The sequence below is a fragment of the Capricornis sumatraensis genome, chromosome 7 (genome assembly GCF_032405125.1).
Source record: "Capricornis sumatraensis isolate serow.1 chromosome 7, serow.2, whole genome shotgun sequence".
NCBI classification, from domain to species: Eukaryota; Metazoa; Chordata; class Mammalia; order Artiodactyla; family Bovidae; genus Capricornis; species Capricornis sumatraensis.
Window position 1 is genome coordinate 104,006,896 of NC_091075.1, and position 14,946 is coordinate 104,021,841.

Sequence of the window (14,946 nt, forward strand, 5' to 3'; positions counted from 1 at the left end):
CGTGCATGTGTGCTAAGTCACTCAGTCATGTCCAGCTCTTTGCAACCCCATGGAGTAGCCTGCCAGGCTCCTCTGTCCGTGAAACTTTCCAGGCAAGAATATTGGAGTGGGTTGCCACTTCCTCCTCCAGAGGATCTTCCCAAGCCAAGGATCGACCCGCATATCTGTCCCCTGCAGTGGCAGGCAGATCCTTTACCATTGCACCACCTGGGAACCCCTTTGTTGATGGCTGGTATACAGTTTATATAGTCTGACTTAAGCTACAGTTTCTAAAAGTGGCAAACAATATTAATTTCATTTATTTTCTGAATTTCTAACAATGCAGGATTATATTTTTCTATATTTATATTAGATAGAGGTCAATGAATATGCGTGCCTAATGATGTGAAATAAAAATAATGTCTCAACTTATTCATTATTGTTTCTAGAATTGTTTTTAAATAGGGAAATACCCTAATTTTTAATATCCCTGATTAATACTGCAGAAAAAGAAAATCACATTGCAAAATACTTCAGATGGAATAAAGCATGCCTTCCAGACAGACAACAGTAAGATATGCCAGTACCTGCTGCACCTCTGCTCTTCCCAGCATAAGTTCCAGCTGCAAATGAGAGCAAGACAGAGCAACCAAGATGCCCAGGATATTGGTAAGGAGGCACAAACTGTGTCAGATGACTCCAGGGTAAATGCATGATTTTTGCCACAAACTTTAAAAGGACTTCCATGTTTAGGATGAAAATGACAAGGTACGTAGATGTCAAATGACTGAGTCAATTTCATAAAGTTGTCATAAAGGAAGCCGAGGCATCGATTTCATAGATGCTTTGAAAACAAACAGACCCGATGAGTCAGGGAGTACCTTTTAAACTATTTTGTGCTTATCGTTAGGCTAGCCCATGTATCGATAAATACTGTAAAAGTTTCAGTCATATTCTCTACCCATAGTAAGCTTACACACTGTTTGGGAAGATAGGGTCAATATACATGAAACAGTAATACCCACGAGAGGGTCAGAGTTTTAAGAACAGGTTATATTGCACAGCCTCTGTGATCTACATTACAGGAGGAAGGGGAGATCAAAGGAGAGAGTATGAGAGTAGTCGCACTTGAATTGAAATTTGAAGGACAAAGATAGTTAAGTAGATTGAAGATAAATGGAAGGACTCTCCAGATGAGGGAAGAACATGGGAAACAAGGCAGGGAGCAAGGAGGGTTACGTACCATGCAGTTTTAGGGGTGATCCATTTCCGCTGAACTTGGTCACGTCCCTGTTCTGAGACTGACGTGAATAACTTATAGTGCCCAACATGAATGCTCAGGAGAGTGATTTCGCTTACTTTTGCAAAGGAGCCAACAGAAGAAACTAGTTTAGCTCTGAAAATAATCAGAGCTGAAATATTTAAAGCTTACTCTGCAAGGCCACGTGTAGAGATTAAGATTGTAGAAAGTCTAGTTCTGCAGTCAGTTCTTAGAGATTTTAGTGAAGCATTCTGAAGAATTTGATTAAAAAATTAAATATGATGGCACTGATGACTTTGTGCAGTAGAGCCCTATGAATTCTTTATCCAAACTTTCTCCTGTCCTAAAATCTTACAGAAAGATATATTCCCTGTAGGGTCAGACTTGGATGATGGCAACCTATGAATAGATGTTTGTCACCTTTTCAGAATCAAGATGGCAGGGACTGTATACTTATTAAAAATGAAGATTCCAGAAATCTACCTGAAACTTAGTGAATCACAGTCGTTGGGCATTTGGTCCCTGGAATCTGCATTTTAACAGGCTTTCCTCTGTAATGATTTTTATGCATGCTAAAATATGATAACTACTACTACTGTGATCTTATTGTTTCTTTTCTTTCCCTACTTTGCTCTGCTAAAAAGTGTGTATGCGCTTATGTACTTTCAAAAGATAGTAAAATATCAGACTTATCAGAGCTATCCGTATTCCTACTTGGACTAATATTCTATTCAATACAATCAAAATTGCGACAGTTGAGGGTTACATCATAATAGATGGTGGTACAGTGTGCTGTAGTGAAGAGTCAAAACCATGAAGCCAGCCTTCCACCCTCAAAACATTTCAGTGATAGAGTGTAGTAGTTAAGAGCTTGGACTATGGAACAACACTGCCAGTGTTCAAACCAGTGTTCAGAGCTTGCAAGCTCTGAAACCATGGTCAGGCCACTCAAACTCTCCGCCTTAGTTCCCCATCTGTAAAATGATTATCATAGTAGTAATACTGGCATCATAAGGTTATTGTGAAGATGAAATGAATTTATGCATGTAAAAGTGCCTGGCACAGAGTAAGGTTTGAATAAATATTATCATTACATCACCATCTTCAACATTGTTTTACCACAGCTACCACTAGTAAAGGGGCTTCCCTGGTAGCTCAGATGGTAAAGAATCTGCCTGCAATGGGGGAGACCTAGGTTCAGTCCCTGGGTTGAGAAGATCCCCTGGAGAAGGGAACAGCTACCCACTCCAGTATTCTGGCCTGGAGAATTCCATGGACAGAAGGGTCTGGCAGGCTACAGGCCATGGGGTTGCAGAGAGTTGGACACGGCTGAGTGACTTTCACTTTCACCACTAGTAATAATAGTGGTAGTAGTAGCAGCAACAGTAGTAGTAGAATGACCTTGGGAAAGTAATTGACTTTTCAAAATCTTGTTTTCTTCAACCATGAAGTGAGTATGTTCAGCGACTCTGTTTTGCCCCTTGGAACACAACTGTGTATCCCTAACTCAAATGTTAAAGGACTTTAAGGTGGTATTAGCTACATCTATTCCCTGATTTTGATAAGCTTTCAAAGGAATTATTTTCTGCTTGGAATCGGCTTAGAAGTAACCATCTGCCTACTTAACTGTCTGTACTAGTGAAAATAACTGGTGTAGTCTATAGGAGGTTGATAGGGGCTCACGAGTGTATGTTGCTTTTTTAGCATCATAGAATATGGGTTCTTTCTAGAACCTCACAAGCCATTAAGCCCAAAATTTTGCTGCTGAGGAAGCAGCTTCAGAGAAAACAGTGTCTCCTTTCACCTCATTGTTAGAGGTCAGAGAAGACTGGACCCTGATCTCCTAATTCCTAATCCGGTTTCTTTCTTTTTGATAACTTTCCAAAGAACTAGTAAGATTAATAATCATTTACTGAGGACTTACTGCTTATAAAGTACTATGCTAGGTGCTATGGGTTAGCAAAAATAAGTGAATCCAAAGAGCATACAATTAAGTTGATGATATAAAGAGATACAAAACAAGTACAAAAGACAATAGAATCATGTAGATTGCGGACTGAGTGTGGCCTTTGAGTTCAAATTTGAAACCTTAGTAATAGGATGTAGGTTCATTCTAATGTCCTTCCCATCCTGGCGGTCCTTGTTGGAGTCCATTCCAGGTGAAAAGCAGTAGGACAGTAGATAAGTGGTTGGTTTATTATTCTAGTCCATGAATATGTGCCGTATTTTAAGTTCTGCCCAGGAGTGAGCTATGAATGGATTTGAACAGCATTATCCTTGGTATGTTTACAAAACAGACATAACCTAAGCTGAACTGTCTAATCCTATTCCTGCTAAAATTTGTCTGCATTTCCTTCAGGGTAAGGAAATGTATTGGGTAGAGAGGCATTTTCCAGCAGCTGAATCTGTATCAGACTCAGTTTTGCATTTTTGAATAAACTCTGCTTTCAGAGAAGATAGAATTAATTAATCTTTTCTAAGGAAAAGAAAATCTATTTTAAGCTTAAGATTATTCTGGGAATTTTAAAACCAAAGTCTTTTTTTTTATTATCATGTTTTAACTTGCTGTCCACTTCTACTTTAGAGAAAAAATGATGAATTTTCCTGGTGACAGTGAGACATGTTTATTTAAACTTCATTCTGATGCATAAACATGAAAGAATTTTAGTGTTTTTCCTGTCTGAGATGAAATACTGATTATTAATTTTCCTAGGAATTAGAAGATAAATGAAACAGAATCTAAAGATCCAAATCAACAGCATTTGACATTTTCTTTTTAAAAACAAGTTTTTGTGACTGTTTACATAGTGGTCAAGCTGTAATTCCCTGTAGAGTGAAAAACAGGGCTGGTACTTTCCATGGGGGGACCAATGCGTGTGCCTTGTGATATGGATTACTAATGCATGAACAACCAAATCATTTGAAATTCTGTGCTCCTGATCCTTTATATACATGAAAGGATTTTGATGCCAGAATTCTGTGATTCATTGCTTTCATTTACAGCCTCAAATGTTCAACTACTAACAGGACTTTGGCTCTCACAAAATAGAATGGTCAGTTACTTGTTAGGAAGTATCCCTAAATTTAGCCCCAAAAAGAAGACTTGCATATGTGTTTAAGACTGAAATGAATTTAAGCATAAAGAGAATCCCAGCTCATTGATGTGTTAATTAACAGAAACATATCCTGTGAAGAAAAAAGTCAACAAGAGGGGAGGGTGGTATTGACATTGAAATGAAATGAGAGAAAATTTGCCGTAAAAGGTTTTTGTTTTGTTTGGGGTGGTTTTTTGTCTCAGGTTTTTTTGTTTGGGGTTTTTTTTTCTTTTTTTTTTTTTTGGTAGTAGTTCTATTAAGATCTAATTCACATACCATACAATTTAGCCACTTAAAATGCACAATTTAGCGATTTTTCATATATCCTCATTGTTAACCGAGTTGTACAAACACCACCACAATCTGCCATAAGCTTTTAAAATTATAGTAAGAATATTTTCTCTAGGCGAAACTCTCCTCTGCACAACTTTTTTCAGGCATGAAATCACCATATCGGCCTGTCCAGGTTTGATCTCCCTCTCCCCATCCTTGGTTCCCTGGTGGTTTAGCGGAGGTACCCCTAGGGTTAAATGTCATTCTCTGTCAAATGTCATTCTCCTTTGTAAATGAGCATTAAAATTGGGAACTTAGGGTCAACAAGCCTGAATGAAGCCCAGACATTAGTAAATCCAAGATCACTAGCTGAAGTTAGAAAGGCTGACCAGGCCCCTCCCTGGCTGTGAGAAAGCTACAAGGATGGAGAGATGGTCTGGAAACCAGGATCTTCCCACCTACTTTTTAAAACCCTTGATTACCACTCTCTGAAAGCTGCCTACTTCTGCGGGCAATCAAAATGAGTAAAAACTGCATGCTGTCTTTTCTATTTCTTAAAATAGCTCTTCTCCTAAAGGTTCTATGATGTTTCCATCATGTAAAGCAATCCTGTTTCCTTGTAGAGAGAGCTTCGTTTAGGAGCCTGAACCTCCAAGCAGAGTCCGTTAGAGGATTTAATATGGGACGAGCAGTCAGCACTGGTAGTCTGGCCAGCAGCACCCTGAACAAACTTGCCGTTCGACCTCTGTCGGTTCAAGCTGAGATTCTGAAGAGGCTCTCCTGCTCAGAGCTGTCGCTTTACCAGCCATTGCAAAACAGTGCAAAAGAGAAGAATGGCAAAACGGCATGGGAGGAAAAGCCTAGAGGGATGAGTAAATCATACCACGATCTCAGTCAGGCCTCTCTCTACCCTCACCGGAAAAATGTCAATGTTAACACGGAACCCCCACCACAAACCATTGCGGAGTTGGTAGGAAAACCGCTTCACCAGATGGCGAGATCTGATACAGAATCTCTGGCAGGAGTCACAAAACTCAATAAGTAAGGACATAATTAAGCCAAACTACCTACTTGTAAATTCTACATTTCATACTTTTGTTTTTGATGATTTATTTTCACCATTTTTTTTTTACATTGACACTTCCCCCCTTCCTACCTTTGCTTTTCCCTCTTTAGTTCAAAGTCTGTTGCAAGTTTAAATAGAAGTCCTGAAAGGAGGAAACATGAATCAGACTCCTCATCCTTTGAAGACCTTGGGCAAGCATATGTTCTAGGTCAGCATAAACCGGCTTACCTTCTTTCTCCCATACCCCTTGCTCATCATGAAGAGAATGAGATAATGTTAATTACCAGGAAGTTAGAATTTGGGGTCCTGTTTCCTAATTGTCTCAACTTTTTGTGAATATAAAATTTCAGACTACTTAAAAAGTACCAAAACAAAAATTAAAAGCACCAAGTCACATTAAAAAATTGATTTAACAGGTGATTGCCTCACGGCATGGGCTGTTTGCTTTCTCTTGGTCACAGTTCAAAGTCATGACAGTCTTAGCGAGAGAACCCAGACAGTCTGGTGCCACGGCTCTGGCTAGCGTTTGGGTTTTCCTTACAGCCTGTGAGAGTAGACTCCACTAATGCTACATGTTTTAAAGAGCAGTTTATTTAGAGTACTTTCTGAATGGAGACAATGGACAAAAGTTTATTTAGAAAACTTTCTGAATGGAATTGTCTCTAAAAAGGAGATAAGTTTTATGAACTGTCCTATAGTTGTTAGGTAGAAATTCCTAGTTGATTTAAGTTTTCTCAGATTCTCCCAGCTAGCTATGAACTCTTTTAGACAAAAGTCATTTGTGTTGCTGATACACACACACACTACCTTATAAATAAAGATTCCCGTTATTTTGTGCATCTTAAAAGGGAAAAAACGTGGGAATCCATCTTTTAAAAGACTGAATATTTAAGCATAAAGGTCTGAATGATTACTCAAAATAGGAAATAACTAGGGAGACAAGATCAACAAGGATGCCCTCTGCAGTTGTTTTATTAAATAATACTAATTAACTCCCCCTTAGAACTGAATTTGATTATTTAGCCCTAAGCACACAGAGTTAAAGTATTTTCTCACCCTGTAATTGGATTGGGGATAAGTGGAATAAATGAATTCAAAGAGAACTGTACACTATAGTTGTTAGATATTTATAGAAAATGTCACATTACTTCATTAATATAGATTTCTGCAACTTTCAGAGATTATACTATCATCAATTTAAGTTGAATTGGTTAAAAAAAAAACTTTAAATAGCTGAAAGACAAGACTCCATCTTATAGGTTACCCTATGCATTGAAAATAGCCTAAAAAGCCACCAATTCAATCTTTTAGAAAGTAATTTTCAAAGTGTACTCATGTATAATGAGATGTCTTATAGACTCTTATTTTCATTAGGAAGGCTTTGTTCATTATAAAAATTCATCACATATCAGGTGCTGAGTAGTAAATATTTTCATAGAAAAGCACAAGTAAAATTCAACCATGAAAATTTCTGAATTTGTTTTTGATTGATTATTCATTCTTTTTGAATATTGAACTTCCTTTTAACATTTGAACAGATACCTTTAAAAATCATTTTAGTTTCATCATTTCAAATATGACATATCAAAATGTCATTGTCAGAAACAGTACATTTGTGTTTCAGTTTATTCTGCAGAACAAGTTGATATGCTTGGACATTAAAAGTTTTTAAAAAACGTTCATTGTGGGAAGACATTTTTTTGAGTGTAAATAACAGAAATTATTGCTGCCTTGATGTTTTATTGCTTTTTATTGTTTTATCAGAAGAAATTTCTTCTATATATAATATCTGACCATTTTTAAACTGTCTAATAATCTAATTTATACTACAGGAATGACTTTGCATAGTTCTGGAAATTCTTCATCCCAAGTACCCTTAAAAGAAAATGGTAGGTTTACAAAATGTTTTTCCCCTCATTTCCATCATATTTTTTCTCTTGTACCTTTTAAGAGCATCGTGAAAACTACTTATAAATAGTTTTCAATTCCATGCCAAGGATTTTAAGCCTTGCCTTACATTGGAGTCAAAGGAGAGTTGTGGTTTTCACAAACTGATGTGAAGGGACTGAAGGGAACTGATGATGTGAAGGGACCTATAATGTAGACTACTGTGAAGTCACAAATTTGAGATAAGGACACTAATTGGGGAGCTAAGATAGCTTAGGTGGGAGATAATTTTGATTGAAAAGAGCTTTAACTGAGATAGTTATTTGAAAGGGATACTTCTGCTGAATCTTGAAATAAAAGGAGTATTTATTCAGGCAGAATGGTATAGATAAGTATTTCAGACCAAGGACATAGTATGATCAAAGACATGCAGACGTGGGAGAAGATAACCAGATTCAAGGAAATGTACGAATCTCAGACTTGGGGGTATTGCTGGGGTCAAGGTGAAGGTCAAGAACTAAATGTGGACTATTGTTGAATCTTACCGTAAATCTTTTGGGAAGAATCTGAAGACTTTAAATGTTGAGGTAAAGAGTTTAGAAAGAATCTGAGAAGAAACAGAATTGTAGGAAAAAAACTTTGTGCAATGATTTGAAAGTCAGTGGGTTCAGAATGTTTAGAATTTAGCTTACTTTCAAGAGGCAGGGCACCCCACTCCAGTACTCTTGCCTGGAAAATCCCATGGACGGAGGAGCCTGGTGTGCTGCAGTCCATGGGGTCACTAAGAGTCGGGCATGATTGAGCGACTTCCCTTTCACTTTTCACTTTCATGCATTGGAGAAGGAAATGGCAACCATGGCAACCCACTCCAGTGTTCTTGCCTGGAGAATCCCAGGGACAGGGGAGCCTGGTGGGCTGCTGTCTCTGGGGTCGCACAGAGTCGGACACGACTGGGCGACTTAGCAGCAGCAGCATGTACATTATTTTATTTTTCTAACAACTTTCATGGGTCTAAAGAATATTATTATCACTATGTACACACTATTTTTTCTCCAAAAATGTTTACGTTTTACCCTTAAATTCTTAAAGTTGAAATAATCAGAAGCCTGATGAGAAGGAAGCAAATATGCTAATCAAAAGTGTTAATATAGTTAAACTTGATGAAACTTTAAGTTTTGTTCTCATTTTCCTGAGAGCCAAGGCAAAAATAAAAGCCTGAATATTGGTTGAACCATATTAAACTTGTTTTTGTAGGCCAAAACTCTCAGACCCCAGTAAGTTATTTTGTATAATTCTCCTTCTCTAATAGAAACACAAATACACATGCAAGAGAAGAACATTTTTCTTGGGAAGCAAAATTGTGTCCCAAAGTAAATCTTTTTACTTTTATAATATCTTAAATACTCAGAACAAATAAAGATTTTTTTTTTCATTTCATAGTTTTTAATGTATCAATCCTCAAAAAATCTGAGGGTATACGATGAAAGAAAAAGTTAGTCAACTTATACTTGGGCCTAAGTTACTAAGACCTCGTTGTATAGCTTTTTGATAACCAAATGTTTTTCATGGACTGAAGTTAGAATACCTCTGTACCTAAAAGAACTCAGTTATTAACATATCCGTAATGGTTGTACTTATTGTCTGACAGTTCCTTAGTGCTTACTGCGTGCCAAACACTTTTCTAAGTGTGTTATGTTTAGCTGTCAGTCCCTACAACGGTCCTGTGAGGTGGATCTAATGGTATTTCCTTTTCACATGTGAGATGCCAAAGAACAAAAAGGTTGAGGTGCACAGTATATCATGGAGCGGGCAAAAGCTGATGCCATGATTCAAATGCAGTGTGTCTGTTTCCAGAGCCCACACTCTAAACCACCCTTTAAACTGTCTCCTAGAATAATAAGGCCTAATTATTTGTAGGTATTATTTTTCCCAGCTAAACTTTTGAAAGAAGCTGGATAATAACCTTTTCAAGAATGAGAACCTGAAATGTGTTCTTTACCTAGATTCTAACGGGAAAGGATATGAGCTTACATTCTGAATATGAAATGAACAGCCTGTGCAGAGTAGGATCTATGTTTAAAGCTCTGGGCACCTTTATTTTCCCACCTACCCCCTACAGCAGGACCAATCCACCTCTCCATGGAGGCGTTTCCCTGTTGGCTTACAGACAACTTTATATTTTCTTCAAGATTCTCCTTGAATCTGTCCAAGTAGCCCTGATTAATGTCGAGAATTGAGTTTTGACATAATAGAGCGTGGCAAACATGTTTTTCCAAATAAGGTAACTGAAGATTAAAAAGTTAAGTTATTTGCCCATTGGTAAAATATAGGACTTTTTTAAATTCTAATTTCAGTGTTCTTTGCTCATTAAGACTGTTAGGAGAAAATTAGAAATGAGCATTAGGTAATACTGAATTATTTATCACTTAATATAAGGACCAATGAATAAAATTTAATCTTAGCCTTTTACAACTTTAAGAGACCCATAAAGAGTGTGAAACTTAGAGGATAAAAGAAAAAAGGCAAGAGACTTCTAATCTCATGAAACAAATATGGAAAGGATTCTAATCCTTTGATTAATTGTAATTTCTCCCCCCTCCCCAAAAGAAGGTTGCTTAACCTTTCAAAAAAAGATACATTGTATAAGAGCCCTTTTTTTCTTTTTTAAAAATAATGGTTGATTTATAATGTATTAGTTTCTAGAGTACAACATAGTGAAGAGTATTTTATGCTTCATTAAAAGTTATTATGAAGCAATATCTATTGTTATTTCAAAGCAATAATTCCATGTACTGTACAATATATCTTGTTGCTTATCTGCTTTATGCATGATAGTTTGTGTCTCTTAATCCCATATCCCTATCAACCCTCCCTGATTCCATCTGCCCAGTGGTGACCACTGGTTTGTTTCCTATACCTGTGAATCTGTTTTGCTATATATATATCCATTTGTTTTATATTTTAGATTCCACATGTAACCAATATCATACAGTATATGTATTTTCTGTCAGACTTATTTCCCTAAGCACAGTATTCTTACTGTGCTTATAGGTTCATCCACATTGCCACAAATGACAGAATTTCATTCCTTTTTATAACTCAGTGATATTCCATTGTGTGTGTGTGTGTGTGTGTGTGTGTGTGTGTGTGTGTGTGTGTGTATCTCACATCTTCTTTATCCATTCATTCTATTGATGGACACTTGGATTGCTTCTATATCTTAGATATTTGTAAATTGTGCTGCTATGAACTTTGGGGTATGTGTGTATTTTTGAATTAGTGATTTTGTTTTTCCCGGATATATACCCAGGAGTAGAATTGCTGGATCATGTGGTATTTCTGTTTTTAGGTTTTTGAGAAACATCCATACTGTTTTCCATAGTGGCTGTACCATTTTACATTCCCACCAACAATATACAAGGATTCTCTTTTCTCCACACCCCAACAGCATTTGTTTTTTGTAGACTTTTATTGCATGTAGCCATTCTGACAGGTGTGAGGTAATAGCTCATTGTGGTTTTAATCTGCATTTCTGACGATTACTGATTTCAAGTATCTTTTTCTGGACCTGTTGACCATTTGTATGTCTTCTTTGGAAAAATATCTTTTCAGGCCTTTGGGTCATTTTGTGTGTGTGTGTGTGTGTGTTTTATATTGAGTTGTATGAGTTATATATTTTGGATATTATCCCTTGATGGTCATATTTGCAAAATACTTTCTCTCGTTCAGTAGATTGTCTTTTCATTTTGTCAGTGGTTTCCTGTGCTTTGCAGAAGTTTTTAAATTTAATTAGGTCTTATTTGTTCATTTTTGCTTTTATGTCGTTTGCCTGAGGAGACATATCCAGAAATATATTACTGCAATTTATGTCAAAGTGTGGTTCTGCCTATGTTCTCATCTGGGACTTTATGGTTTGGGGTCTTTGATCCATTTGGGGTTAATTTTTGTACATGGTATGAGGAAATGTTCTAATCTCATTATTTGACATGTACTATTCCAGTTTTTTCAAGCAACACTTATTGAAGAGACTGTCTTTTCTCAATCGTATATTTTACTTCCTTTGCTGTTCAATAATTGACCATATTCTTGTTCAGTCGCTCAGTCGTGTCCAACTCTTTGCGACCCCAGAGACTGCAGCATGCCAGGGTGCCCTGTCCTTCACCATCTCCTAGGACTTGCTCAAACTCATCTTCATTGAGTCAATGATGCCATCCAAGCATCTCGTCCTCTGTTGTCCCCTTCCCCTCCTGCCTTCGATCTTTCCCAGCATCAGGGTCTTTTCTAGTGAGTTGGCTCTTTGCATCAGGTGGCCAGAGTATTGCAGCTGCAGCTTCAGCATCAGTCCTTCCAATGAATATTCAGGACTGATTTCCTTTAGGATTGACTGGTTGGATCTCCTTGCAGTCCAAGGGATTCTCAAGAGTATTCTGCAACACCACAGTTCAAAAGCATCACTTCCTCGGCATTCAGTCTTCTTAATGGTCCAACTTTCACATCCATATGTGACTAATGGAAAAACCACAGCTCTGACTAGACAGATCTTTGTCAGCAAAGTAATGTCTCTGCTTTTTAATATGCTGTCTAGGTTTGTCATAGCTTTTCTTCAAAGGAGCAAGCATCTTTTAGTTTCATGGCTGCAGTCATCATCTGCAGTGATTTTGGAGCCCAAGAAAATAAAGTCTCTCACGGTTTCTGTTGTTTCCCCATCTATTTGCCATGAAGTAATGGGACCACATGCCATGATCTTCGTTTTCTGAATGTTGAGTTTTAAGCCAGCTTTTTACTCTCCTCTTTCACCATCATCAAGAGGTTCTTTAGTTTCTCTTCGCTTTCAGCCATAAGGGTGGTGTCATCTGCATGTCTGAGGTTGTTATTTCTCCCGGCCATCTTGATTCTAGTTTGTGCTTCATCCAACCCAGCATTTCGCATGATGTATTAGGTATATAAGTTAAATAAGCAGGGTGACAGTATACAGCCTTGACATACTCATTTCCTGATTTGGAACCAGTCCATTGTTTCATGTCCAGTTCTAACTGCTGCTTTTTTACCTGCATACAGGCTTCTCAGGAGGCAGGTAAGGTGGTCTGATATTCCCATCTGTTTAAGAATTTTCCTCAGTTTGTTGTGGTCCACACAGTCAAAGGCTTTAGCATAGTCAATGCAGCAGAAGTAGATGTTTTTCTGAAATTCTCTAACTTTTTCTATGATCCAATGGGTGTTGGCAAATTGATCTCTTGTTCCTTTGCCTTTTCTAAATCCAGCTTGTACATCTGGAAGTTCTCAGTTCACAAACTGTTGAAGCCTAGCTTGGAGAGTTTAGAGAATTACTTTGCTAGTGTGTAGCAAGGGCTTTCCTGATAGCTCAGTTGGTAAAGAATCCATCTGAAATGCAGGAGACCCCGGTTCATTTCCTGGGTCTGGAAGATCTGCTGGAGGAGGGATATTCTGTATTCTGAGGCTTCCTTTGTGGCTCAGTTGGTAAAGAATCCGCCTGCAATGTGGGAGACCTAGGTTCGATCCCTGGGTTGGGAAGATCCCCTGGAGAAGGGAAAGGCATCCCACTCCAGTATTCTGGCCTGGAGAATTCCATGGACTCTATAGTCCATGGGGTTGCAAAGAGTTGGACACTACTGAGCAACTTTCACTTGCTATTGTGTGAAATGAGTGCAACTGTGTGGTAGTTTGAACATTCTTTGGCATTGCCTTTCTTTCGCATTGGAATGAAAACTGACCTTTTCCAGTCCTGTGGCCACTGCTGAGTTCTCCAAATTTGCTGGCATATTAAGTGCAGCACTTCAACAGCGTCATCTTTTAGGATTTGAAATAGCTCAACTGGAATTCCATCACCTCCACTAGCTTTGTTTTTAGTGATGCTTCCTAAGGCCCACTGGAGAAAGCAATGGCAACCCACTCCAGTGTTCTTGCCTGGAGAATCCCAGGGATAAGGAAACCTGGTGGGCTGCCGTCTATGGGGTCAGCTATCTGAGTCATGAAGATCTTTTTTGTATGGTTCTTCTGTGTATTTTTGCCACCTCTTCTTTGTATCTTCTGCTTCTGTTAGGTCCATACCATTTCTGTCCTTTATTGTGCCCATCTTTGCATGAAATGTTCCCTTGGTGTCTCTAATTTTCTTGAAGAGATCTCTAGTCTTTCCCATTCTGTCGTTTTCCTCTCTTTATTTACATTGATCACTTGGGAAGGCTTTCTTATCTCTCCTTGCTATTCTTTGGAACTCTGCATTCAGATGGGTGTATCTTTCCCTTTCTCCTTTGCCTTTATCGTCTCTTCTTTTCCCAGCTATTTGTAAGGCCTCCTCAGACAACCCTTTGCCTTTTTGCATTTCGTTATAAACCTCCATCCATAGTTCTTCAGGCACTCTGTCAGATCTAATCCCTTGAATCTATTTGTCATTTCCACTGTGTAATTATAAGGGATTTGATTTAGGTCATACCTGAATGGCCTAGTGGTTTTCTCTACTTTCTTCAATTTAAGTCTGAATTTTGTAATAAGGAGTTCATGATCTGAGCCACAGTCAGCTCCTGGTCTTGTTTTTCTGACAGTGTAGAGCTTCTTTGTCTTTGGCTGCAAAGAATATAATCAGTCAGATTTTTGGTATTGACCATCTGGTGATGTCCATGTGTAGAGTCATCTCTTGTGTTGTTGAAAAAGTGTGTTTGCTATGACCAGTGTGTTCTCTTGTCAAAACTCTATTAGCCTTTACCCTAAGTAACCATAGGTGCATAAATTTATTTCTAGGTTCTCTGTCCCATTGATCTATGTGTCTGCTTTTGTGCCAGTACCATGGTGTTTTTATTATTATAGCTTTGTAGTATAATCTGAAATCTGAGATGATGATAGCTTTATTCTTTTTTTTCCAAAATTGCTTTTGTAATTCAGGGTCTTTTGCCATTCCATATAAATTTTAGGATTATTTCTTCTAGTTCTGTGAAAAATGTCATATGTATTTTTACATGAAATCTGTAAAGTGCTTTGAGCAGTATGGCCACTGTAGTTTTCAGAGTGAAGGTCTTTTACATCCTTGGTTAAGTTTGTTCCTAGGTATTTTATTATTTTTGATATGATTTTAAGGAGAATTTTGTTGTCGTTTGTATGCTTTCTTTTTAACTTTCTCTTTCTGATAGTTCCTTACTAGTATATAGAAAAGCAAAATTTTTTTGCTGCTGCACTAGGTCTTCATTGCTGTGTGCAGGCTTTCTCTGGTTGGCAGCAGTCAGGAGATACTCTTGAATTCAGTGCCCAGTCTTCTCATTGCGGGGGCTTTTCTTGTTGCAGAACACAGGTTCCAGGGCACCCGAGCTTCAGTAGTTGTGACACACAGGCCTAGTAGTTGCGGCCCACAGGCTCCAGAGCGTGGGCACTCTCTG

The 14,946-nt window shown here is 38.0% G+C and overlaps 1 protein-coding gene across 5 annotated transcripts in view; it reads left to right on the forward strand.

Moving 5' to 3' along the window:
* The window catches only part of PTPN13 (protein tyrosine phosphatase non-receptor type 13), a 223,528-nt gene that overhangs the window by 142,919 nt on the left and 65,663 nt on the right, over nt 1–14,946 (forward strand). For 3 of the 5 annotated variants that reach the window (XM_068975016.1, XM_068975017.1, XM_068975018.1), the window contains 4 exons: nt 486–648; nt 5,232–5,649; nt 5,785–5,882; nt 7,507–7,563. In XM_068975016.1, coding sequence (XP_068831117.1) covers nt 486–648; nt 5,232–5,649; nt 5,785–5,882; nt 7,507–7,563 — 736 coding nt within the window. The remainder of the gene's footprint in view (nt 1–485; nt 649–5,231; nt 5,650–5,784; nt 5,883–7,506; nt 7,564–14,946) is intronic. The other 2 variants (XM_068975020.1, XM_068975021.1) reach the window with 2 other exon arrangements.